Below are 27,006 nucleotides of genomic sequence, written 5' to 3'. Positions count from 1 at the left end.
GTAAACACACACATACATGCAACAGGAGTCAATATTTGTACCAGGTTTACTTCTGCTGCTTATTCACATCCTGCACGGTTGACCACATCTTTCTGACAGGTTTAAAACCCTGAAGCCGCCCTGTGTGTTTGTGTGTGTGTGTTTCTAAAAGTCAGGTTTGCTTTGAGCCTATAGCAATGGGTGGGGTGACGTCGCCTTGTGTGCTATCAGGGTTTCTTTTCCACTGCATGTAAATGTTCCCTGTCCCTGTCAACACTTTGAAAGTCAATCCTCCCTCCAGCGCTGTCAAGTGACACCAGTGGCAACGAAGTGTCACTCCGAGGCCTTGTTTAATCACGTCCTTGCTGTTGTCCAGAATAGATAGGCGTGTTAATAATTTAATAAAGTAATAATCTAAATTAACAGATTTTCATTGCTTTCTTCTGGTTCTCTACAGTTGCTTTGAGGTCAGAAAATTGCGCATCCTTTGCCTGAGTGAACCTGAAAAGACTCAAAAGGTCAAGAGGACACAAAGAGTCAAGGATTGTTAATCCTCGGTCTCACGCATCGGCTCAAAACACCTCTCCATCTCCATCTCATCTCCATTATTTGGAAATAATACGATGGAGGATAGAGGTCGTCAGACTACCTACTCGAGATGAATAAGACAAATCATCTTTTCATTACGGCACAAAACGAGAGAGAGAAGGAGAGAAGGACCAAGGAGGGTGCGGAGAGGAAAGAAGGAAATGAGAAAGACTAGAATATGAAGACGGATTGGTTCAGATAAATGAGGGAGGAGAGGGAGACGTTACACTGCATCGGTGGACACTGGCCTTTTATCACCGTATTGCACTAGTGTCTTACACAATGAATGTAGTGCATGATTGCATGACAACAATCAGGTGAATTATTTATGGTTTCATGTGATATTAGTCATCTTTATTTGCTTTATTTTTATTTTCATTATACAACAATATAAACACAGCAAACTGTCCCAAAATATGAAAAACAGAATTTGTATGTATGGTTTTAAAAACCAAGGCCCAATGAAATGACATTCACAAATACCACGTCTAATACAATGCCTGTTGATCACAATGATATGTTTGGCTGACTACGTCTCACCTCACAAGGGTCTTTAAAAGGGCGACTGGTGATTTATTATCGTACTTACATAAAGTTACATGAAACAATTTAAAAAAAAAATGGTCTAAATCAAAGCAGCAGAAGCAAAAATGCTCCGACTTTTAGTTTCCAGTACAGGCCAAGCACCAAAAAAGTTTGTAGTCTCCAAGCCCAGACTGAGATAATCCATTTTGTGACTTGTAAACTAAAATTATATGTATAAAGTTGGTGGAGCACCTGTTTAAGAAGCGGATTTAACTTTTGAGTTCACTCTGCTGCTCGATCTTACCCTTTGTTTTTTCACACAATGAAGTAGACAGTTAAAACTACTGACGTCAGAACAAAACACATCTGGGTTCTGTTTGCTTTTTGGCTTTGGTTGAATTTGGTTTCCTCCTCGTCAAGAAGATCAATTAATTTGGGGTATTGTCAAGAGTGTTAAGCATAGAAAAATAAATATTCAACTCAACTGATTTGGTTGTTACAGAAAACCGGACTATAGAGAACAGACTCTCTTTGTCATTTTCTCTTTGTTTGGTATTTTGAGTAGAATCTGAAAAAAAAAAAAAAAAAAAAAAAACATTAAATGGGCTGATTCCTTAAAAAAAATTCACAGCATTTCTTAACCTGGATCTCATGTTAACTTTGCACCTGACAGCTCTGTTGTAGATGTTCTGTGCTTATGGGTACAGGTACAATTGTCATTTCAAGTGTGTCATATCTGAATAAAATTCAGATGTTATTCAGTTTTTATTTAAACTTAGCCACATATATACATGTCTCCGTTTGCTAAATAAGAAGGCTGATTGTAATCGGTCTTGATTTTCTTGGTCTGAATGCAAATCAGGGTCGGCGTTACCTCAGTCCAGATGGCGGTGGAAATGCATCTGAAGCCGTTTGTGGGAGCGACAAAGTGTAAATGGGATCACATTAACTGTCAAATATCTGACCTGTGTTTTTGTTCAAGTAGTTTTAGAGTCAAGTGTTTAAATTATTTATGTAAAATTAAAGCTTTAATTAAAGCCCCAATAAAAGCTTTTCGCCAGACTCACAGAGGTGACAAGTTCAACGTTAACATGACTCAGAGAGGTCGAATCTGAGAGTAAGACAAAGGGTGAAAAATACCGTAAATTTTCCTTTAATGACGCCTTGCTTAATGGAGGAGGAATTATAAAAGTTACTCATTTGCATCTCCCTCTCTCTCCTTCTCTCACACTTACACACACTTACACACAAGTATTTTTGGCGGCAACATTCACCTCTCTCTCTCTCTCTCTCACTGAATTGCTCTCCACAACAAATGATTCTTGACACTGTAAACTCTTATCAAATGACAGCACATGTTGTCTGCCTTTCACTATAAAACACACCCATACAAATAGACCCATGCTTAGAAATGAAAGGCACATTTCATTAGAAAAAAAGTTAGGCTTATATCCTGGCGTAACAACTGACAGATAATCCATAATGGATTAAGTCATTTGCAGACTATTTGCTCATGACCCCTTAGTGCATTGATGATTAATATAAAGGCAGCTCATGGACAAATATGATAAATCCAGACTGAATTCAAAAGAAGCAGCTTCGTTTGGCTTCGACAGCTGAACATTCATTCTACATGTACACCAGAGTGAAGTCGATAGGGACATGACACGAATCTTTAACCAAAAATGTGTTTTAGATGTCCTACAACTAATCCAATATAATGTGAATGAATTATATATTTGTTAAAGAATACATTTTAGCACAGTATATAAAAAATACACATATTCCAGTCTCAATGTCTAAGTTCAGCATCACAAATTAAAGCTGCAACAATCAATATTTTTATATTAACAACTGGTCAAGGGGTCATCCATTGTGATGGACCCACAGAGAATGATCACTACACACTTTAACATATTGTTCTGCCATCTCTCAGCTAATTGTTTTGGATTTATGAGCGCAATTTTACTGTTTTGGTTCATTTGCTCCAATTAATGTTATTTCCATTCAAAGCCAACCAGAAAAAAAGTTCTGATAAACCAACTGTACGCCACCTATTTAACACAAAACAACAGACAGACAAAGTTAGCAACTAGCAGGTGAACATGGTGGAGTATTTAGTAGCTAAGGAGGCAGATATTTCTTTCAGTCAGTAGCAGCAAACCAGAAATTAAAGGAGAGTGAATTTAGGTTCTTCTGATCATCAGGTGAAAACAAACTCGACTCTAAATGAATCATAAAGTTGCTCCGTGTTTGCTGTATGAGTAAAACACTCACTTATAGCTAGTGAGCCTGTGTCTAATTTTTTGTTTGGTGTAGAATACTGCACGTTCTTCTTTATAGAGGTCAGATTTGAAGATCAACACAAAGAGACGAGATTGGAAATTTGAAAAGCAGACGTGTTGACCTCGCAATGCACACAGTCGGGATGCTTAGTCACGCTGACTACAGGGAACACTTTGACATCATGTTCATGCTATTACAGGATGTGATTACTGTTGCCTTCCTCTTATCACAGACTAATGCTCCAGTCTGTTTCCCGGCTCTATGACTACTATATCAGGTTGTTCCTTCTTCCTGTTTGGGAATGACTGACCTACAGTTTTATCTCAGATTGGGGCTGGGGGTGTAGCTTTATAAATTAACTGGTTGATTACAGGTGAAATCATATATGAACGTACATCATGGACCGCATCGGCATGTTGAGTATAAGAGCTTAGTTCATTTGGGAGAGCCCTGGATCAGGGTTCCTTGACATCAAGCCGTTACTCTGCCTTTGAGCAAGGCACTACTGTAAATCTATTATAGGAGGAAATGGAGTGTATCACAACTGGACACACCTTACCCCCCCTGTACTTGTAAAATAACCACTGTCTGCTTCATCAGCTGCACGTTTCACTCCCTGTGGAGCGAGAATGTGGAGAGGCGATTCCCAGATTGACTCTGTCGCTTCTTGTTTCTCCTGTGCTGATGTTTTCTTCTACTTGTTCGAGTTTAAAAAGTGTCCAGATGTTGCTTCTGTCCTCTCTCTGGAAAGCTGTAAAGTTAAGGGTTAAGATGTGGTTAGACGCAGATATATTTAAGAAATAGAGAGATGCATGTTGCTGATAAAAATATCACATGTTACCTGGATTTTTATCATTTCTCTTTGTCCAAGTTGTCTGTTTGCACCTGGTAGGAAGACGAAAATAGACTTTAATACAGAAAATAATCATAAATCAAGAGAGTCTGTTTTTCAGCCTGATAATGTGATCTGCCATCACTCTTCCACACCAAAGGGTTTGTTCATTTTCTTGGGCTAAAGGCATTTTTCTTCCTCACACAGTCAATACAAGAAAGCTAAAGTCAATAGCATTAAATGACACTGATGTTAAATGTGTTTAACACTGTAAATGGATTCTTTGCATTTGTATTGTCTATGAAACATGAGTGTAATATCTCTCCAGCCTGAAACAAATTTGGTTATGATATTGATTCAGTCAAGCCTGGTGAATCTAAACAGGCTCATCCCAAAGTCTGAAGCTAAGACTCTGATCTCTCATATTACCTCGCCTGAATTTCAGGATTTGCTCAGGAATTTTCTGATAATTAGAAAAATAACAGCAACAGGACCCAGGGTGATTTATTGTGATACAGCACAAGAAGCATTTTAGAAAATATTCTGGAAACATATGAGAGTTTTGAACCCTACACGGCCAAAACCCCAAAACAAAATATCTGAAATCATGTAAATTAAACAACGTGAATGATCTCATTTAACTCGGCGCTGCAGTTTTTAGCAAACATTATTAAAAGTTTTAAAATAATAACAATCATATTTCAGCCACATATTTGGTGCATTGTGAGCAGGACAGTCCTACAATAACATACAGTGCCCATGATGATTATAATAAAGTATTTTATCCAGTGCTTATTTTTGGAAAGCAATGCTTCGGACCTACACAGAAAACCTCTGATGACTAATATTTAGGCTGAATTAGCGCTCGACCCTGCAAGACTCACTTTAAAGAAACCATGGCAGCTTCTCTCTGGCTGTTTTCTGCAAAGGTTTATTTGCAGTTTGCTGTTCTGCTGCCGGAGGAATCTGAGTGACAATCAGCTACAAGGAAATTTCTGCGCCGTTCAACAGCAGCATCGACAGGAAGAAAAAGTTTCTCTGCACACTCTTGTAAACAGTAAATGAAAGACTGAGGAGACACAAGTGGAGGCAGTTCACGGCCACCTGGAGCATTGCAATTTCATAAACCAGATTTCCTGTGACACCAGGGATAGAGGCCAAATATTGCAGTTTTCAGCAGCTCTTTATCATGGATTTTAAATACTTGTAGTAATAAATTATCCTAAAATCACATTAACCTTACTCCACCTCATTATAATAAACAGACTGAGTGACAGGTCGCTAAAAAGATGTCCACGTGTGCAACTTTTTCCCAATGTTTCTCTTTCAACAATGCAACACTGTTGCTATGAATTAAGCCATAAATAAAATATAAAGCCATAACATAACCTAGTTTGTGAGATACTTAACAATTTATCAGAGGAGGGATAACGTCATTAAGTGCTGGGAACGTGCACATGATTAAAAAAAGCAGAGACCAGCTGTGGTGCTTACACACACACACACACACACACACACATAAATAATTTTGCATACATAAGCAACACTTATTTATACACAGGGCGTCAGCGAGGAAGAGCCCAATGGAAGACAAAGAGAGAGAGAGAGAGAGAGAGAGAGAGAGAGAGAGAGAGAGAGAGAAGAGAGAGAGAGAGAGAGAGAGACAGAGAGACAGAGAGAGAGAGAGAGAGAGAGAGAGAGAGAGAGAGAGAGAGAGAGAGAGAGATAGATGAAGAAGTTTCCTGGACACACACCTGCTGGGACTCAGATGTGGTCCGGCTCTTGGGCTCCGACTCTGTAGGTGATGTAGGGACACTCCCGTTGGAGTCTGTTATCAACAGAGTCCGTCTGTCCCTGGTTGGTTTTTCACACTTGGTCACCCGGAACCTGGGAAGGGGCAAAAAAATAAAAAACAAATAAATAAAAAACACACACACACAACACAAGGGTGTTTTTGCAGTGCGGGACACAAATGAGAAACAGGGTCTCCTACACTGCAGAGTAAGCTCATTAAAACAAGCTTGTGCTCTTATGTGAGGACACAGCAGTGGCTGAAATGACAGAGGAAAAAAAACATACAGCACAGTGTGTATACTGCTGAACTCTTTCAACAAGGTTTCAAAAAGAATAGCACCGTGATCATTTTTCTAGGTCAAAATAAAACAGAACTTAGCTGACCAACTCTGCTGTTGGCTTTACACTTTGTGTATCATATTTATATCATAAGCAAAATAAAAAAGCCAGATAAAATAGTCTTTTGATGAAAATATCATGAAAGAGTTCACATTTCTGACCATAAACTCAGTTGGTTTGTTATTCTCGTTCATGGCACAGCTGGCCACAGCTTGTGCCTCTTCTCACTGCTGACAACACACACACACACACACACAACACACACACACACACACACACACACACCTAATCTTTACACCTCTCTCAACCACCCATCCACATCCACTCATCATCACACACACACACACACACACACACACACACACACAACACACACACACACACACACACACACACACACACACACACACACACACACAAAAGCTTTAATTAAATCAGCAAATGAATATTCGCATCCAGTTGATGCTGACCCTGTGCGTGCACAGCCATTCATCAGGGTGCACAAATGAAAAGCAACCTCTCTGCATCCCAATCAGCTCGCAGCAGGACACCACAGATGAGGAGAACGCTCACTGCATGACGGAGACCAGAGCAGCACACTGTCCTGTGTTCACTAGTGAACTAAAAAATGGTCTAGAGCCCGACTGATATTGGATTTTTGGAACAGATGGTGATACTGATATTAGGGAGGAAAAAATTACATCAGTGCACTGAAACAGTAAACTTCACTGGGAATTAAATAACTATAAAAAGTCAGGCTCTACTTTTAAACATCCAGGGCACAAACTACATGAGCCGTAACAGATCTATAAGGGTAGCATACTGCCAGGGTTTAACCTCCAATGTAGTGTTTTTGTGTTAAACCACTGGAAAGCAATGGAAAAGTTTTCATGACAATTTGTTCCTCAGACTGACTCATGGTGAGTTTATGATCCAACACAGTTGCCCATAAAACTTTCTGGAGTGCAAGAAGTTTGTAATGATTGTCATGTCCAAAAAGTATAAAGCAGATACGTTGTGTTCCCTGTGGAGAAAGAAATTTTTCTAAAATACCATTTACAGAAGGAATCAAGCAGCAGTCCTGCATTTTTGTACTCCTAAATAAAAATGTCACATTTCTAAGGACTGAGCTCTTTTCATCTGTCTGAAGAAAGCTCTGTATGATGGAAGAACCAGCATCTGTTTTAATTGCCACTTTCTGAGGCAAAGAAACTGAGAGAAATGCTAAAATTCAATGAGGAATGGTTGGGTGGAAAGATGCGAGAAACAAAACTCTGCAGAGAACTGGAGGTGAGCAGACTTCATAGGAGTGAACTGTGGCTGTGGCTCATGCACCGATACCTGATTACCAGGACAACAAAATATTTCTGAAACACGTCACATTGTAAGTCATAAAAAAAATAAAGGTGCCCTTTGGAGTTTTCTTGTAAACAAACAAAAATGATGTTTACACTCAGTGTTACTCACTAGAACACGTTGTGTGTGTGTCCTTGAGCTCCAACAAATGTAATAAAACATTTACAAAGCAGATTTTCTTTCCAAGTGCTTTACATCTAGAGCCAGCTTGGTCGGATCAGCTGTGAGGACCAGTGTGTGTCCCTGCCTTTAGTCATGTATTCATCTAGACTGCCATCTCACATCATTATCAAAGCATGTTCTACCCATCAGCTGTCAGTCTTCTCTATTATTTATAGGTCATTTTTATGCTTTTCTAAGGTTTCATTACTTTTTTAAAAAACAATATCTATATTTATTTATTAATGTTTTTCCCACCTTTCCCATTTGTTATGTGTGTATTTTTCAACCTAAATGGCAAACTGCTGCTTACAACTAATGATGAATTAAGTTAAAAAAGGAAGATTGACATTATACATTCTTCAAGATGCTCCCAACATGACCCTGGGAAACAGCAAACTAACAGGAAACCGTTAGATATCACAAGCTTCTTTGTTTTCGTCCCTCTTTTTCCAGTTTAGTGTGTTTTTAACAGGGGTCATTTCCACACAGCACAGGTTAACCACTGAAACATCACACTAAACATCAACACACTCCGAACCCTGCAGCTTCCGTTTTCCCAGGCTTCAACCTGACCCTCCACCCGTGTGTTTTCCAGGTCACTAGTCTGATGTCAAAGTACACAGAAAACTCCACCTTCGTAATTAAGTGCTGTTTTTTCAGCTGCAATTATTTAGGGTTAATGTTTGATTGTGTGTGCACTTATGTCTGATATGCCTCTGGGTTAAACTGTTTTAACGTTTAAAGTATAAACTGTTAAAAGTTTAAATTTACCTCAGCTTAATAAAGCACCTTGTATGATGTGATTCTTAGAAATCCTTAAGATGAAAACATTTGGAAAGCGAAGCAGCAATAAACTCTCCCTTTTTTCCTGCTCGACACACACACACACACAAAGACACACACACACACACACACACACACACACACACACACACACACACACACACACACACACACACACACCTGCCCACCTGCCCACAGCCAGGACCGTAACCTCTCCGTGGTGGCTGCGGCGCTGCTCTGCCTTACGCGCTGATGGCCTCCTGATCAGCGGCCATTTCTTCTGGCTGCAGCGGGTGCAGATGTTCTTGTTGCCTCCAGGCCCACCGATCGTGTGCAGGTGGTTGCAGGTGTGCTTGGCAGCTCCTGGGGGCGCCCCCGGTGATACGGGAGTAATCGGAGGGGTTGGGGTGATGGGAGAGGTGGGGGTGAGTGGAGGACTGAAGAAAAAGAACCAGTAGTTCGTGATTTTAAAGCCTTGTACTTCAGAAATGACACAATTATCAATATATTCTATATCATAGTACACAGCTATAATATATGAGTTACTATGGTCTATTATTACAAGCAGAACACAGGCAAAACAATGTAAATTGGCCCCCGAACAATTATTACACCACAAAGAAAAAAAATGAACCATTTATAAGAGAGCAACTGTTACAGCACCATCCAACAAGAGACGATTAAATAAAACAAAAAACACTTTTTTTTTTTTATGATCAGCTGTCAAAACTGCAGTCAAGTGAGACCATTCACAAACTGACCTACATTCAGTCCAAAGCATTTCCAATTCACAGAGAATTCAAGCTCATTGAATTCTGCAGTGCTTCCTTTATCATAGCATATCACTGCAGAAATGACACATTAATATTTCATTCTTCAACAGGGCAAAGACAATCACTGACAAGCTCTTTGAGGATCATTCTGAATGGCAATTATGTTTAAAGTAATAATAATAGAAGCAATCTTCTGAATGGAGCAGGCATCAGCTGAGGTGTCAGACACCTGATCAGTGGAGAATCAGGACGAAAAACGACTTGCAGTACCTGTGATATATAAGCTATCACAACACATACTGTTTTCTCGTCACTTTCATATAGTATTTATCTTAGAAGTGTACACTAATTGAGGCCAGCTCACTTGTCTGTTTGCTCTCTCTCACATCTTTTTTGAGAGGAGCTGCATGTTTTATGACCCTGGAGAGCAACTCTTCACATTGTTTACAGACAAAAGCAGAATAAACAGTGTTTCTGCTCACTGACGACATATTATATGCAGTATGTATGCCTACGCATGAGAGTCAAGAGACAGGAAGCATAATAATGAGTGGTGTCTCTTTAATTATTATTAAATTATTTAAATTTTCTCTATTCATGTTGAGGAGGTGCCATGGATGTGGACACTCATTATAAGACTCTGAAAAGAAGGGAGCTGAGACAGAGTAGACGGCCAAAATTTAAAAAGATTGCGGACAACTGAACATTAAACAACATGTGTGAATGAGCACGATACTGAGGTCAGGAACGGATGTGAAAAGAGAAGAAAGTTCAATGTTGACGTTCCAGTTCAAAGCAAAGCTGTTTGATGGGAAGGAGGTTAGAGCTCGAGTAAATGACTTTGACTCAGAGGTGAAGCACTCTTTTGTCTAGAATATTATTCTATGCAGAGCTGAAACAATTAGTAAAGTAATGAATTATTCACTTGACAGGAAACTGCCAACTATTCTGACGTGCGAGTAAAAAAGTCTATCAAATGAGTCTATCAAACAAAAAAAGTCAAATTCTGGTTCTCATCTTTACCATTTTATGACATTTCACAGACTAAACACAATCAATTAATCGAAAAAAAAAAAAAGATGAAATGATGAAAACAATTTTCATCATCTATTATATATTTTCTGCATTCACAAGGCCAATTACTGGACAGAAAGTGTTTGATGCTTGTTTTGTTTTAAGTTATCACAAGCCAAAAAGGTTGGAAACCAGTGGTGTAAGTATATGTTTGTGGAAGAGAGAAAGAAAAAGTGTTTTAAATGAATGCAAAAAAAAAAAATGTATGATGTACAGTGTGAGGGTCCTGATGAGCTGATGAGCAGAGGTGTGAAACAGGCCCACGGATGGAAGAACAGACATGATTAAGGGAAGAAAGGGATGTGAACAGAGCATGCTGTGGAGAGAGGAGAGAGGACTGAGGGATGGTGGAGAGGTGGAAGCAGTGAGCAGAGGGGAAGTTAAGTACCAAATCTGGAGAGGCAGATAGTGAGCCCTGGCCACACTACAGTCACCCTCCTCCTTGTAGCCTATCTTCATCCCTCACTCCTTTTCCTCCCTCTCTTTCTTTCTGTCTGTCTGTCTGTCTGTCTGTCTGTCTGCCTCCCTCCCACCTTAAGTGTCTCATAAATTACCCCCCACCGATAACCCCCTCCCTCCCCCGTTCCTCCATTTCTAAGTGATCCACTGGCAGGCTGCCCAACCTGGCTGAGAGAAACAGAGGAAGATATGAAGAGTAACAGCAAGAGAAACAGGGAGCAGCCTTCTACAGAGAGCAATTTGAACAAAATGAACAACAAAGTGAAGGGAAACGGGAGACAGAACACGGAGTGGAAATATGTGGAAAAAGAGATTTGAGGAGAGCACTGAAGAAGCGAGACACATGAAAGTGACGCGGGGGAAATGTGTGCGATTGCAGATTTCTGCTGATTTTTTTCCAGGACATCCAATGTGACTGAGCAGAATACCTCAATGCCTAATCCTTGGCACAGGCGATGCTCCTACCATTTATCCACACTGTTTCCTCCCAACAAAAGGGAACATCCTCTCTTTACCTCTCTCCTTTCCTCCCAGAACAATATCTGTCGGGATAAGAAAGATGACAGGAGGAGAGAGAGAGAAAAACATACTCCACTAACTCGATTTACTTAGAGTCCTCCACTGTCACAAGCATCTCCTCTTCCTATCTGTTTATCTGCCCAACTCCCTCTCCCCTTATCTCAGCAGCAAAGCTGCACTACACTTGCTCATTTACTCTTGCTTGTTGCTCTGTACAGATGAACGGGAGGATGAATAGTGAAGATGTGTAATCTCAGCTTCAAACCATCTGCTCCTGTTTTTGTGACGCAGGGTCGTTTCGAAGAAGACGAGCAGGCAGCCTCTGATTTCAGATGTCAACCTGAATGACTCACTAAAATCTGTTTCAAGGCCGATGGATTTTATGCCGTAAAAAGGGATCCTGGTGATCAGGTGCAGAAGAGAGCTACAGATTACAACTGAGCATTCTTTGTTGAACGTTAGTTTAGTTTTCTGTTCTTGTATGGCACTTGAACCACTCAGCATCTAAGAATCTTTTGAATTTATTGGTCTTCGATTTCAGGCAGAGGACTAAACAAACCGCATTGTTCTTTCATTGCAGTATAGATCTCGTTAGTTCTAATCATCATCACCAGCCTTTATTTATTTATTTTCTCTGGGATACATTGAGGAGTGAACCTTATTTTTAATAATGCCAAGATTACATAAGAAGACTGCATAAATACAAAAATGAATTGTATTTAATATTATTAATATCAAAAATACAGTGAGGGGAAATATGAAAGATTCACATGAATATTTCATTCTACCATATCTCCGTTAAGCTGCTTGGCATAACTGTATGTTTCACCTTTCATGTTACAAGAGAAGTTACAAGAGTGTTTGGCAAGCGTAACACTATCATGGATAAGGAAGTTGGCTGGGGCTGCTTTTCCAACATGACCCCACATGAAAATGGAAGTGAGGCTTAGTAACTGTTGTAGGTCAAAAGCTGGTTAGCCGGACATGCTAATAATTAAAAACAATGTTAGAGCACATTAAACACTGTTTCCACTCCCTACACTTTTCCTCTAAACTGTGTAAACGCCATGTGTGGTTCTTACTACAGCCCCATGCAAAAGCTGGAGATTGACAAGACTGGTGTGCCTAGCGATGGTTGCTAAGGTATGATTGGACAAACATTGTTCAGGGTAGGGAATTAGTGATTGTCAGTTATTTTCATTATCACTTAATCTATCAATTATTTATAATTGTATTTTAATATTTATCATAGAATAAAAGTAAAAAAACTGAGTCCGAGTTGATGTATCTAAATTCCTTCTTTTTCCTCACCAACAGTCAAAAAGCTAAAGTCCTCATATTTGAGAAGCTGGAGCCAGTAAATATTTGATATATTTGCATGATAAGACTCAATCAGTTTTCCAAACATTAATTTCAACATTAATGTTTAGAGCTTCTGCAGTTCTGAAGCTCTAGATTATAAAGTATCATATTTTCTTTTTACCCAGTGCTCCCGTTTGAAGTAGAGTCACAGTCACACTCAGTGTTTCCTGACTAAGAAGCCAATAAGGAAATATGCCAACAACTGTGCTCGATATGCTTTAATAATCCCTCAATACAGAGATATGGGGCACAGTGGCATTTCGGGAACAGTCCCCAGCTGCTTGCCCTCAATCAAGCCCAGCCAATGTGGAAAAGTATCAGAAGAAATGTGGCCTGATTGCCTGGACTGTTCATTTCCTGCCCTAACAACTCCCAGTTCAGTCAGTTCAGTAGTGACACCAACAGGCTGTCAAGGAGGCTTATGGTGCCATCTGGTGGTTGAGGTTGTTAACAGAGTTGGCCTTTGCTCATTTATGTGAAGATGAATCAGAGAAAGACAAAAAAAAAAAAAGATGGATTTGGAAGAACGTGATTGTTTTTCCACAGCTAAGTGAAAGGACACTTACCCATCAGAATCAATGCTGTTTTCATGAACCATGGCTTTTAGGGCGTCTGAGTTTGCTGAAAAGAGAGAGAGAGAGAAAGTTACTCTCTTGTACAGATAGAAGAAAAGAGAAGAGAGAAGGAGGGAGATAACGGTAGTGTTGGGAATTAGCGAGAACGCTACAGTGACTTCAAAAGCAGAGCACTTATTGAAAGATGGCTACAACAGATTACCTCCTTAACACAATTAAATGGCACATTGCATGCAGTCACCGAACACAATTACAGTACACAACAACCTCAGGGGGAATGTACCAAAACAGAGTGAACTTTTGTCAGAGAAAACAAACTCCAGAATATGACCCTGAGAAGTTTAATTTCTGGTAAGGAATTTGGCCCTGGGAGACAAAGTGTTTACTGCGCATCAACAATAACTACAACTTCTGCTCCCAGTAGCATCAACACAGAGCCACCAGGTCAAATATACATGTTGCTCCCAGAGACAGATTTCCCTGAGGCCTGGCCTTGAAGCTGACTTCAACATGAGCACACAAGTAAAGGAATTCGTCCATATCTAAAGAAAAAGGGGGAGAAGTACTGAGCTGCACTGAGACACAGAGATGACTCATGTAGGTAAACGTACGAGTTTCATGTTATGATTCCATGTAATCGAGCATAGACACATGACTCCATCCTTCTTATCCACCCATGTCATCTTCATACCGTAGTTATTTTTAGTAAGAAGTCGCTTATGCTTTAGTTGTTTTATTTGCACAAGGCCACTGTTTCAGGACTCTGGTAAATAAATGTGAGACTATCAGCCAAAAAAAAAGAAAAATTCAGGTTTGGGTCAATGTCTGGACTTTTAAAGGCCATCAAAACAGATTTTCTCATTAATGATTGATGGGGAAGTAACAGTGTGTGATTTCATCCCAGCTTTTCTTACGGGATTAAATTTCCTCTGGAAAGAGGTGATGTTACTTCTTTGCACCCATCAAGATCAATAAGTCAAAATGTAATGACAGCTGTGGGTCTCTTTGCTGATGTTGAAGACCACTGTAAAATTTAAAGAGAAGATTAGCTGAGTATTTGAGTGTAAAATGCTTAATAAATACCTATAGATATTTAGTTTAAAATGTTACTTTTATTGTTGCTTTTTTAGTAAATATTTAATGTTACATAAAAAAAAATGTAGGAATAGAATTTTTCAGTTTGTCTGGACATTGTTATCAGTCTTTAATACCTGACCAAATGCAGGTAATTTCAGCAACTTTCCATCTTAGAGGTTTCGATGTCACTCTAAACCATAATATATGGCATTCTGACTATTCTGTACAACCTCTTATCTTTAAGAAATATTTTATGTGTATTACAAAAGAACAGGAAAGTAAATGGTATGATACTCTTGCTGTTATTCTTTGTTGTGTAATGAAGCTACACAGGTATTCAATGAGAGTATGACGGTGACGTCTTTATTTTTTGATTCTCTGTAGATGGCAGTATTCACTCAGCCATAAAGATGACTGCTGCTGCTCATGCTCTGTACTCAATTCTTCTTCTGTGTACTTATACACATACTGCTGCTGCCAGTAAAAATGTAAGATGCACAGATCAACATGTAAGTTTTCACATTGTGTCTAGTTTTAATATTAAAATGTTGAAGCGTCTGTGTTAAAACACATTATACTTTGTTAATGAAAATATGTCACAACCTTATAATGCAGAATATTTCCATGACAGGAGTCCTCAACCACGTAATGTCTCCAAACTGACATTGTGAGGGTGAGTCACAGTTAACGGACTCCAACTCCAGCTCTGCAAATGTTACTGTTACAACAAAAGCAGTGATGAGTCAGCTCAGAGCTCGCCTCTGGGGGGGTGGACAGAAAAATCAATTTATAACACAGTGATGATGGCCAGTTACTGAGACAGGACAATACTGCCTTCAGCTGTCAGCATGTGTTAGTCATCTGGATAAGATATGAAGGTTTATGATGGTTTAGACTGCACTGTTGAAATCAGCTGTAGGGCTGTTTTTTTTCCCCGCAGAGGCAGAATTCAAAATACTGATTCTGCTTGACTGAGTGAACAACTCAACAAAGCAAGAAAGAAGACACTAAAATGTAAAACTGAAGCCATAGTATTGAGATGGTTTTGTGTTTTTGGAGGGCAATGATCTTAGTTCTTAAATGAACAGTGGTAACACTTAAGTTCCTTTAGCTTCTCCGTTGGAGACACATTTTATATTAGTGTTTTACTAGTCATTCATTATCTGTTTATATACCTGCGGCGACGTCTGGATGCTTAACAGGCAGAATTAAGCTTGCTGACTAATATATTAATGTTATAAACCATTTCTTAAATGTTTATGTACTTTTCATAAATGCTTAATTTGGGGGCAGGGTGTGGGAGGAGGTTACATGAAAGTGCAATGTAATTGTCTCCCTCTCCTTTCTTTTGCCTCTTCTCATAGTCTCCTGCCTCTTCTTCAGCCTCTGGATAGTTTCTGTGCTGTTTGATGAAGAGAAAGTTGTTGAGAACAATTGTTTGCTCTTTATGTATACACGCAAAATCCCCACAGTTGATCCAAGCTCTCCTTTCATGACATTGCCAGACGCTAACTCCATTCTTCTCCTCTTTCATTTCAAACAATTCTTTCCTCTTGTTTACACACACTCCAAGGAAAACTATTAATAACACGATATGACCTACACTAGAACTCAAGACTGAACTTCCGAGTGCCAAATAAAATGTATCTCAGTGCCAAAGGCAATGTAATCCTTTTTTCCAGTAACCCGCACACTTACGCGTTTCAAGCAACAATTCCTCTACGTCACTAAAATACCCAATAACTCTTTTCACCTTTAGACCAAAGTAATGTAACTTCAAATACTGTGGTGTTTTACGCTATTGATTTCAACAGAGCTCTACTGCTTTGACATGTCCATCAGCGCTGAGGAAAATAGTGTAATCTACACCTTCAGGAAATGCATGTGTATTCCTGCTAATCAACCTGACTGAATTTGACACAATACTGGCATTGATCCTGATTTTGCATGTTGATACAGTTACTTGGTATAAAGGAGAGTTCTGTAATCTATAACACTTCCAGCTCCTGATTTGTTAGTAATGTCACTATTCAATTTACAGGAAAACAGCAATCAAATAAAAACTTAACTCTTGTGTGATTCAGATTGGAAACAGTGATGTAACCAACCATATTGTTTAAACAACGGTCATCACAAATCACAGTCACTGAATTCCTCTGGAGTGGCTCGTTTGTCCTTATAATGAACTTCCACCAAGAGCAAAACTCTTCTGAGAAGCGTCCCGCAAACACAACTCCACACAAAGAAACTGACACACACTTCCTTCCTTAACAGTGTGTGACAATAATAAAAAGCTGGACGTGACCGAGGTCAGTCTGTGAACTGTGAAACATTGCCGTTATGTATCCACAGCCTCTGCGTTATCATAAAAAAATACCCGTTCCTTAATTGAGACAGAAGTAAAGTGTGTAATCAACAACAAGTAGCTGATTTTGTCCGCACGAGTCGTTGAATATGACGGACACATACCTTCGTTTCTCATTATGTAGTGAACAATCTGTCCGACTGTGTCATTGTTGTCACTGAGGGTGTCATTCAGATCTGAAAGAACAAGCACACAAATAGAAACACATGCTTTAGTATGAACGAATTAATGAATGAATAATAGGCAGCTTTGATGACTCATTCATTAATTGGAAATGCCAGGAAATATAGCTTCAGTAAAACAGGTAGAGCAAACATTATAGGAAAAAAGCTTGTCATGTTCTCAAGAGAAAACACTCTTCAGGCATGGCCTAAGGACTAAACAGTCAGGACCTTTTTACACCAAAAATGCTCAACAAGATACCCATAAATCTCATAATTAAAGAGCATGTATTAATATTGCAACCTGATGACTTTACTCCCCTAGGTTTTACTGTAAGTTTAACTGGATCAGACGAGTAATGAATTAGTTTTCTGCCACGTAACAAGCTGTAAAGACAACATTGACCCTACTAAGTTAACATGGCTATCATGTGAGCAAACAGTTACTCTCTGTTTCTCTATCTCTCTTTCAGGACATATGGAGCAACACTTGTTCTCGTTTTGAGTAGTGTGTTTGAGCCTCCTCGTGAATGTAATTCCACTACTGTTCTACTTTTTGCTCCGTTTTGTTCTCCACAAACTCCTGAGGGAAATATCTGGTTCTTTAGCTGCTCGATGCCCCAATATGTTCACAGCTAATTGCCGACTTTGTCTGTCTGCTGTTTGGTGTTGAGCAGATGGTGTACAGTGGTGTTTTGTTTGTTTTTTTTGTTTTTTTTAAAGAGCTTTTGCCTGCGGCGATTAGAAAACAATGTAGAAGATATCTGTGAGAGCTATAGGCTGTAAAAGCAAAACAACGAGCTGACAGATGTAATAACATGTATTGGGTGAAAAATGTTGTGACATTTTATTTTGTTAAGAGACCTTCTTGCACACATCCATAAAAATATGTGATCATCAAGTGTTTTTTCTTGAGAAATTGAAAATGACCGCTTCCTGGCAGCACACACCCCAGTGAGGCACTTCCTACAGTTTCCTGTTGATTGCTTCCTGAATATTTCCACAGCTACAGATAAATATAATACTCTTTACTCAATATAAAGAAGCTGCTCACAGCCAATAAACATCACAAGCAGTGTGGAGGGCTGAAAACAGAAAGAGAAACAAAAGCAGAAACCTGATCATTGAGAAACAAGAGAAGACTGGAGCGACTGAATGACGACAAAACAAACAAGTTTTTTTTCCCCCCACACTCTTTCAATGTATGAGATAGAAAGGGTAGGGCTGTTTGAAAGAGGACACACGGGAACAGGAGGGAAAAACCCTAATGCCTGAATGACATAGAAACCAGCCTTTCAATTTCAATACCTACATACTCCACTTAACAAATGTGATAATAATTGAGAGGATTAAATGGAAGAATAACACTTTGGTCAACATGGGAAATAATGGAGATTTTATATGCCAGGAAAAAAACTCAAGAGGTCAGTAGTATAAAAGACAAGTAAGAAAGGCAGACAGCAGGATCTCATAGTGTAAACAATTCATTCTTTCTATAACATTTCTCATGGCTGTGACATAGCCCAGTGCAAACCAGAAATACCAGAAGTTTCACGTCAGCACACGAGTAGTACTAGAGGGAGAGAAGAGCGCGCGAACCTCACCCCTCCCTGTGAGGTCGTGCCACGCAGTGTACTCGCAAGAAAGTGGCATGACTGTTGCAGAGAGGGGAAAAGTAAAGGAGTGAACCGGGTTCTCATTGTGTACTACGTACAGAAAGTCAGAGCCCAGAATACTCTTCACCATGTACACAGCTCCCATAACATTAAAGCATTATCTGCAGCTATAATTACGAACCAAGGAAAATTTAACAGGCCCTGTGCGGAGACTATTTTTGTTACACCTCACTTAACACACACCTCGTTGAGTCAGAACATGAGTGATGTGAATGCTAAACATCTTCCTGGTTGCTATTGGCTCATATCCACTCCTTAAAAAGACAGAGGACTTCTCACAATAGAGTAATATGGCTAAGATAAGACTTTACAAGAAAATGGTAAAAGCAATAATTTCTTACTCAAAAAGGTGCATAAAATACAAATGCATTCTTTAAATAGGATCTGACCTGTGTAGCTTTTTAGCATTTTAAATCTAATTTTATGCACTGAGAAATAGTGATCGCTACAGGGTTTTGGAAAAGGACGGTGTCATTTACATCACACAAGTCTATTCTTATCATCTGTTCACACCTACGGTACGTGGCACACACCAAACTTATTAGTGTCAGGAATGTAGTACGAGTCTGAAAGTACTAGAGAGCAGGTGAGAGCATCAAAGTGTTTTTTATTGACTTTCAAAATCACTTGACAGGAAAGTGCAAAACCTCATGTATGCCAGTGATCAACACTGAAACCAGTGCAAAACAAATCACTTCTGCATTTACTTTTCCAATGACTGAAAAGCGACAGCATCACAGTCTGACAGAGAGAATTTGACTCTAGTTAATGTTCAACTTGACTGGAATTTTTCAATTCATTAGCTGCTGTTGTGAAGCAAAGAGAGACACAAGGCGTAAAAAGGCTGAAATGGTGAAACATGATAATTTAGATAAAAGTGAAAAAGTAAAGCACAATAGGAACGACTGAAGAATTTAGTTACAATTCATACTATTGTCAAGAATTAAAACTCCATTTGCATTTGTTTCAGAAATTCAATATAAATCTACTGTGTAATCACTGTACCTCTCTATATAGTACTTTTCATTAACAATTGTGAGGTCTGACATTCCTGTGCTGGATTCAGACATTCACAATTTCTTCTAAATAAACTTGGATACATATTAAAGCTGATTGAGCAATAACTATGGGTGTGTGCTGTATATAGATGATAGACGTTATAAAGACAAAGACTTTGTAGACTTTATAAACATATACAGTTAATCATAATGGTGTCAGAAAAAATTCCCAGTCTGACATGTCACAGTTTATTTCAACAACTCTGAATCTATGAAATTGCATCAACTCCCTCCTTCTTTCATTCAGATTTCCTTACCTCCACCCAGTTCAGGATCCTTTTCTTCTTCAAAAACCTCCTCATCATCATCCTGGGTCTCAGTGGTGCACCGGTAGCCTTTCCTCTTCAGCACATGGCAGATCACCACCCCAAGTAGGCCCAAGAAGAAGAAAACAGGCACCAGGAAGAAGGCGATGTTGTCTGGGTTGAGCCCCGCTGCTCCACTTTCACCTGATCCAGTAACTGTAGTTTGACTCGCTGGAGAAAGGAAAGGGGGCAAGAAACTGAGATTAAAAAAGAGAAAACACAGAAAACAAAATTATACATTGTCATTACAACGCCCTTGATAGCAACCTGATATCCACAGTGAGACTGAGAGTGCACTTGTGGCCTGCGCTGAACAGCTGAGAGGATTTAAATGCTATCAGCTGCAACATGACAGAGCGTTCACGTTCCCCTTCCTGGATCAGTCGAGTCTGCTGCTGTCTCTGTCCTCTATGTGCTTGATCTGGTGCAAGCTGTGTCCCCTCTCCACAGCTCTGAGGACACATTTGGTGTCAGAGGCAAAGGAACAGAGAAATGGCAAGATAGCTGCACTGATAAAACCGTACCGAACGTTACACTGTAAAGCTAAGAAGTACAGTGAATCTGTTTTTGAAGGTTTTTATTTTAACAGTCCTCAACTTCTCTTTTTTATTCATTCAACTTTCTGAGAGCAAAAGAGAGAGTGAGAGTACAGAGTGAGACTTCAGTAGTTGCAACACTCTGATGTGAAATTAGTTATAAAATGTCCCTGAGAAAGGTGCAGAAGCAGCCTGTTGAAACACACAAACCCACGCTGCATGTAGCAGGGTTGGTTATATCCTAGGGTTTGTTGTGTAACTGACTGCAGCAAAAGGTCCACATGGACCATAAAACTTAACTATATGCTCCAGCTTCCTCTGCTCCCACTCCCATATGTCCACAACCTACACACCGGACTTTAGACCCATCAGGGTGCCACAAGACTGTGGGACAGGGTGCTTGAAGCAACTCCTGAACACATCTGTACTTTCAATTTAGCAGCTTTAAAACACAGCTTTAGGGCTGTAGGTAACAATTATTTTCATTATCAACTAATCTCCTGATTTTCTTGATTAATCGATTCAATAACCAAGTTTCCATTCAAATGTAGCACAAATTTTAACTAAACTAAAAAGTTAATTATTATGCATGCCCATCCACTATTGATATGTGAATATTAGGAGTTGGTTCATCAAGAGAAACTGCTGGTGGTGCCAATTGTGGATGGAAATACACTTATTGATAATTCTATGACGTGTAAAGGAGTGAAAATGCCAATCACTTAAACATATTGCTTTTTTGAGTCCAACAAATGGCCCAAAACCCAAAGATATTCCATTCATTATCATATATGGCAAAGCTTTTAATTTTTGGTTTAAAGGTGACTGAACAATTAATTGATTATCAAAATAATTTGAGATTTCATTTCTTTAGGAAAAAAAGGCTCTAAAAAGCTTGTTTTTTTTTTTGTTTTTTTTAAAGTGAATGCTGTTATATTACATCTTGGACAAAATATCTTGAGACTGATCAAGTCAAAGTTCAAAGTATAGACCATGACCTCCGGTCAGCTAAGGCGAAAGCTGCCCTGGCTCCTGCTGTTGGAGCACCACGTGAGGCATTCCAGCACAACACACAAGGGGGCTTTTGTCTGTTTTCCTGTTCGCATCAGTGTGCGTGTGTGTGTGTGTGTGTGTGTGTGTGTGTGTGTGTCTGTGTGTGTGAGAAAGAGAGAGACAGAGAAAGTCAGTGAGAGACCAAAAGCGAGACGGGGACAGACAGGGCGACTTGGGAGCTCACCATTTGGTTAGAATCTCCATCATATCAATTGAAACTATATCTTCACCCCATTTTGAAAAGTGCCAGAGCACTGTGTGTACAGACATGTATCTGTTCACCTAACCATGTGCCTCCTGATGCATACATGCATTTGTGCTCCTCCATTGTCCCAGTTCCCAGTCTGAACACACTGATAAAGACCATTGTCTGCTCACTGACCGCCCTGTGACCGCATGTTGCATGTCCATGTGCTTATATCTAGTGAAGACTGCACTGGTTGGCTGTTCTGGCACTGTCCCATGCTTCTCCAAATGGCTCAGAGGTAATCATCGGTCAATCAGAGGATTGCATTAAAAGCGTTTAAAAAAAAAAAAAAAAAGCATACAAACACTGGGTCCTTGAGGAGGATTTAAGGTTGATTCATAAATCTCTTAGCAACCACATCTGGTGCCATGATGTAAGTCCACAGAGAGGAAACCAAAAAACAGACACATCCAAAACAAACACATATCACAGATTCATACTGTTTGAATTCAAAGGAAACGAGAAAGGCAGGCTGGCAATTCTGATATTTTTTCCTTATCTCCAGTTTGTGTCCAGTTTGGAACAAAACAAAGAGCTAATGTTGGGTTTATGAAATGCTTGATTATATTTTGTTTAATATAAAATCAGGCTGGGTATAGAACTGTGGTTTGTTTGCTATTTTCTAAATTACTAGTTTGGCATTTCTACACAGCAATTTCTTGTTTTCTACCAGCTGTCATATAGACCAATATGATATGTGCATTAGGCTACAGTACTTGTGATGCTGCACGTGTTAACACAACAATAAACTCTGCTGTCTTTCAATGGCTTGGCTTGTTTTGTTAAATGTACATACTCCGGTATCATACTGACACAAGTGAAGGACTTAAAATGATACCTAGTATTAGATGTACAGATCCACCAAAAATGAGCTGGAGAAGCAACTGTGTTCATTTTGACCTCAGGATGAGAGTATGAGAGGTGATTCTGGGCATAAAAAAATATTTTACCTAACAACATTAAGTCTCAGTAACACACTGTGGTACACATGGGGCTGCACAATCCTAAAATTTTTTGGATTAAGATTCAGGGGAAAGTCAAACACTGGGTCAAACTGCCCATGGCTACAGGGAAAAAATGTTGCGGTACGGTGAGCAGCAGCTGTAATGAGGATTCTAGCAGACAAATTCTACTGGACTGGACAGTTACTGAACTACCTCCCTCCAAAGTCTCAGATACAACCTCTAACTTTCACCCTGATAAGTGACATTCCCCTTTCTGATTCAAAACTATTTCTGTCTCCAGTATCAAATCCAGCAGCTGAAAGAGGTCAGCGCTACTGTTCCGCTAGTTTAATTTCCTGGAGTTTTATTAGGATTTAGCCTGTGAGAAGTTGTCTGCCTGAAGGTTATCGACGTCTTTGCGGCAACAGCCTCTTTCACAGGATGATATAAAATCAATCTCTGAAAAAAATACATGAAGGGGGATGATTTGTGTTTGGAAATACCAGAAGAAAAAAAAAAAAACGGAAAAACTGAGCTGTGAGACAATTTAGCTGTGTATTCTGTCTCTTCTCTTCAACTTTATCCTCCCTTTTTTTCCTTCCTATCCCCTCTTTTGAACATCAGATGTACTAATAGGGAACTATTTTAGCTATTAATAAAGGCAACATTAGTTTTGTTCATGCTAGCATGTGCTGGAAAATTTGAATCTTGAACTTTGTATTTCTCCTGCTATTGCTAGCACTCACATTTGTACATGGAAAACCTCCATTAGCCATCAGTGGTTAGCGCATGTGACCAGTAGACAAGACCACAGAGCCAAAGGGCATCTCAGAAAAGAGGACGTTGTTGTTGATCCTTTTCCAATGGTATCAGCAGAAAACTTCATGACATAAGGAAGCTCAGTGCATGTTTACAAACTCAACTTGAGTTTTTCTCTTTTATCTTAGTTTCCAAATCATGTCAGACTGTGTGACTCACTTCTTGGCAAACTGAACTTTAAATAATAACAGTCTGAATTAAATATTTTAAAACAGGATCAGAGATGGCTGAAAGCCTTTAAATCATTTCATCTCAGTGAATAACTTCATAGCTATACATCCATCAGTAACATGATCCTAGAACTGCATTACTACCATTACCTTCATTTAGTCTTGGGAAGGAGAGAGAAAGGAAATGGAAACTGTTCAACATCTGATTCAACCACTGTTTGGCTGGTGAATAACGTCTCCTTCAGATTTTACAATAATGTCTATGTCAACAAACTTACAAACTGTAAGCACAACAGCCAAAATGCCACAGTGTCTTAGTGCACATTCATTCTCATAATCTAGTCCTGTTCAAGGAGAATGAGTGGTTCATTTACCCGACAAGATACTAGATAGGAGACCCAGAGGGACTCAACAAGGCCTCCACACCTCAAATCTGTCTTTTCTTATCTTGGTAGTTCTGATACACAGAGTATTAGTCTGTTAAAAGTTACTGAATAGCTGTAAAAAAAAAAAATATATATACAAAATAGCTGTCAGTCGAGCTTTTTTTAACTGTTGAAAAAGTGACAGTAAACACAGTATCACAGCTTTTACATGATCACAACAACACATTTAGATAAGAATTTGTGGTCTCCAGCTCTGCACTGAATATTAATGCCTTGTAAAGACTCTGACTGTGGCTTACCCATTTCCTCATGTTCAGGAAATCATGTTTAACTAAGAAGGCAAATCTAAGGCATACATCCACATATTATTTCAGAATACATGACACAGTCCTGTCCTTTCAAACCCCGGTCCTTTATCCATTTAGTCACTCGGTACACTCATTCATTAGTAATCATGTCTTCATTTGGAGTCATGGCTCTGTGATTTCAGGCAGGTATTACAAAACAGCAAAACTCTTGCACTGATATATCTTTATTTGCAAATATCTGCTTTGAAGAAATGACAATATTTGTGTATTATACTGATACATGAATCTTAAATGTGATACCAAACACAGGAGGATTATTTCCCAACCTTTTCAGTTTGTGACCCCTAAAAGTGAAGCTATATGTGATTGTGACCCCTCAGCACAAGTCTTGGTCTTATTGTGTGCAAACATAAGCGTTACTTTTCCCTCAGATATTGTTTCATTTAAAATGTTTTTTACAATGCCTGAGGAACTAAAAGTATTCAGAATTTCACAGAAAAAAAGAAAAATTAAATATAAGATTGTGTGACAGAAATACTTTTTAATGTCCTTTCTTATTCTTCTAATTATCTTGTAACCCCTACAATTTATCTTGAGACTCCCCAGGTTGCGAGCCACTGACCTACACAACAATAAATTCAGTCCTGAAGACAGCTAAAACTATCCTAGACATGCAGTATGGCTGTATAGCACACACGCACACATTATATGAGTGTATTCTAATTTTCAAACCAACGCACTGGATGACTGGGTCTAATTGAATGAGAATGAGGATGCAGCCATGGCCTTTTGCAAGCCAGACTCCTGTGGACTCTCCGTAGAAAATGGAAACAGGCCTGGCGTTTTAAAGGTTAGGAAGAAAACCAAAGAGCAGAGCACTGGTTGGAACTAAAAGGGAACACTTGCTTGAGTATTTCTTGAAGCAGAGACATATACAGTAGTCTACTTTGACACATAAATGGTCTTAGCTGCATTTTAAAAGATTCAAAAGAGGCTTTTCTTTATAAGGGCTTCAACAGTGTAAACAACTGTGTAAAACATTAATTGCTGCTTATGAGACATCCTCAGCACTCTTTGAACGGGGTTTTAATGCAAACACTTTACACTGATAAAGATTACAAGATCATTTTTTGTTTTCCACAATAATACTGTTTTGCGAGGTAGTTGGTTTCACTAATGTTTGATGCTAGTTGCTTTGTTTTTTTAAGCGATTCAGCATATAACAAAATTATACTAATCTATTTAAAACAGGCACGCTGTACGTGGCTGTTACATTTTATAATAAAGTATTATTAAGCTGCTGAACTGAATATCACAGAACTTCACTAATGTCATTTTACAGACACTGGAACTAGTAACCAGTTCATTTGGTTTGAGAGGCAATGAAAGGTAATGAGTCCAAGTTTAACTTCTGAACAATGTCATGAGATTTACAACTTAGGTTTTGTATGCTTCATAAAGAGAAATAACAGCTGTCATGACGGAAAAATACACTGCAAGTTCTGGTGAAATTGAGACTTTAACATAGATTTCTTGCAGGATTCATTACATTTATTATGAATCTAATCTTTATATTCAATGTTCCTTTTAGTGTGTTTTATTATGACAACCCCGATGAAGGCCAAAAACTAAAAGGCATTGGTCTAATAGTAAAGTTATTCTTTATATTACAAGTGTTGTTTTGGGTTTTTACCTCTTTGAGGCAGGTGAAGATGTGCCAGAAATCCCTACTCTGGCTGTAGAGGATTATTTACACTAAAACCTTGTAAAATTAGTAATCAGCTAAAAACACATCCATAACTACAGTATAAGATGTAGCCTTTAACTTAATATTAGGGCCATAACAAGTTAACCAGGATCGTTATTTTGACTGGGAAAAATATGCAAGTCTCCTGGATACATGCCTCACGTTTTGGTGAGGTTAGGATAATATAACACATTTATGTAGCTCAACACCCAGTTTGCAATGTTATTTTCAAAGCAGGTTGTCAGTGCTCTTCTATAACCAGGCTTTTCTATAATTGCAACGTATGTTTTCTCCAACTTCTACACTGGCTGCAGAGCCTGTTAAAGTAAGACGGTCATGCTGCGTGTGTGTGTAGTTTTTTGCTAAAACTTTGCCTACAGTTGAATTTCTACAAGCTACGCTAGCTGGTAGCTACATTTTCCATAAATCAATATTCTGTCGCCACTGAAACTTAATTAGCTATTTTGAAAAAGAGAGCAAACTTTCCCGGGGAAGAGATGAAAACATACGGAATATTAACGACTTTAACTGTTGCTGCGGTGCTACACAATTTCACACCAAAACAAAAATAAAAAATAAAAAACCGTTGAAACTTACGTGTAACGACGGTTGAACTGGCCATTGAGGGACGGGGCCACAGCTAGCCGGTAGGATTTCGGTGATGCTGCTGGCAGGCGACCGTTGGACGTCTGGCCAGTCACAACCAACCGTGGTCAAACTACACTACAGGATTTCTTACCGACATGAA

General features: G+C 39.1%; 1 protein-coding gene across 2 annotated transcripts; it reads right to left on the bottom strand.

Moving 5' to 3' along the window:
* Positions 1 to 915: 915 nt before the first annotated feature.
* rell1 (RELT like 1) lies at positions 916 to 27,006 on the bottom strand. Of its 2 annotated transcripts, XM_056369584.1 has the most exons (8): positions 26,856 to 27,006; positions 20,001 to 20,219; positions 16,953 to 17,024; positions 13,398 to 13,452; positions 8,833 to 9,081; positions 5,965 to 6,097; positions 4,220 to 4,263; positions 916 to 4,129 (listed from the first exon to the last, which is right to left on the bottom strand). In XM_056369584.1, the coding sequence occupies exons 1-7, from the start codon at positions 26,878 to 26,880 to the stop codon at positions 4,231 to 4,233; spliced, it is 786 nt and encodes a 261-aa protein (XP_056225559.1). In that variant the 5' UTR covers positions 26,881 to 27,006; the 3' UTR covers positions 916 to 4,129; positions 4,220 to 4,230. The 2 variants fall into 2 exon arrangements, 1 of the variants encoding a protein (XP_056225559.1); XR_008826649.1 differs by lacking the exon at positions 916 to 4,129 and having other exon boundaries at positions 4,250 to 4,263; positions 8,825 to 9,081.

This window comes from Seriola aureovittata, chromosome 23, assembly GCF_021018895.1.
Source record: "Seriola aureovittata isolate HTS-2021-v1 ecotype China chromosome 23, ASM2101889v1, whole genome shotgun sequence".
Taxonomy (NCBI): Eukaryota; Metazoa; Chordata; class Actinopteri; order Carangiformes; family Carangidae; genus Seriola; species Seriola aureovittata.
Note: the sequence above shows the minus strand (reverse complement) of the source record. Positions and strands in the feature narration are given on the sequence as shown.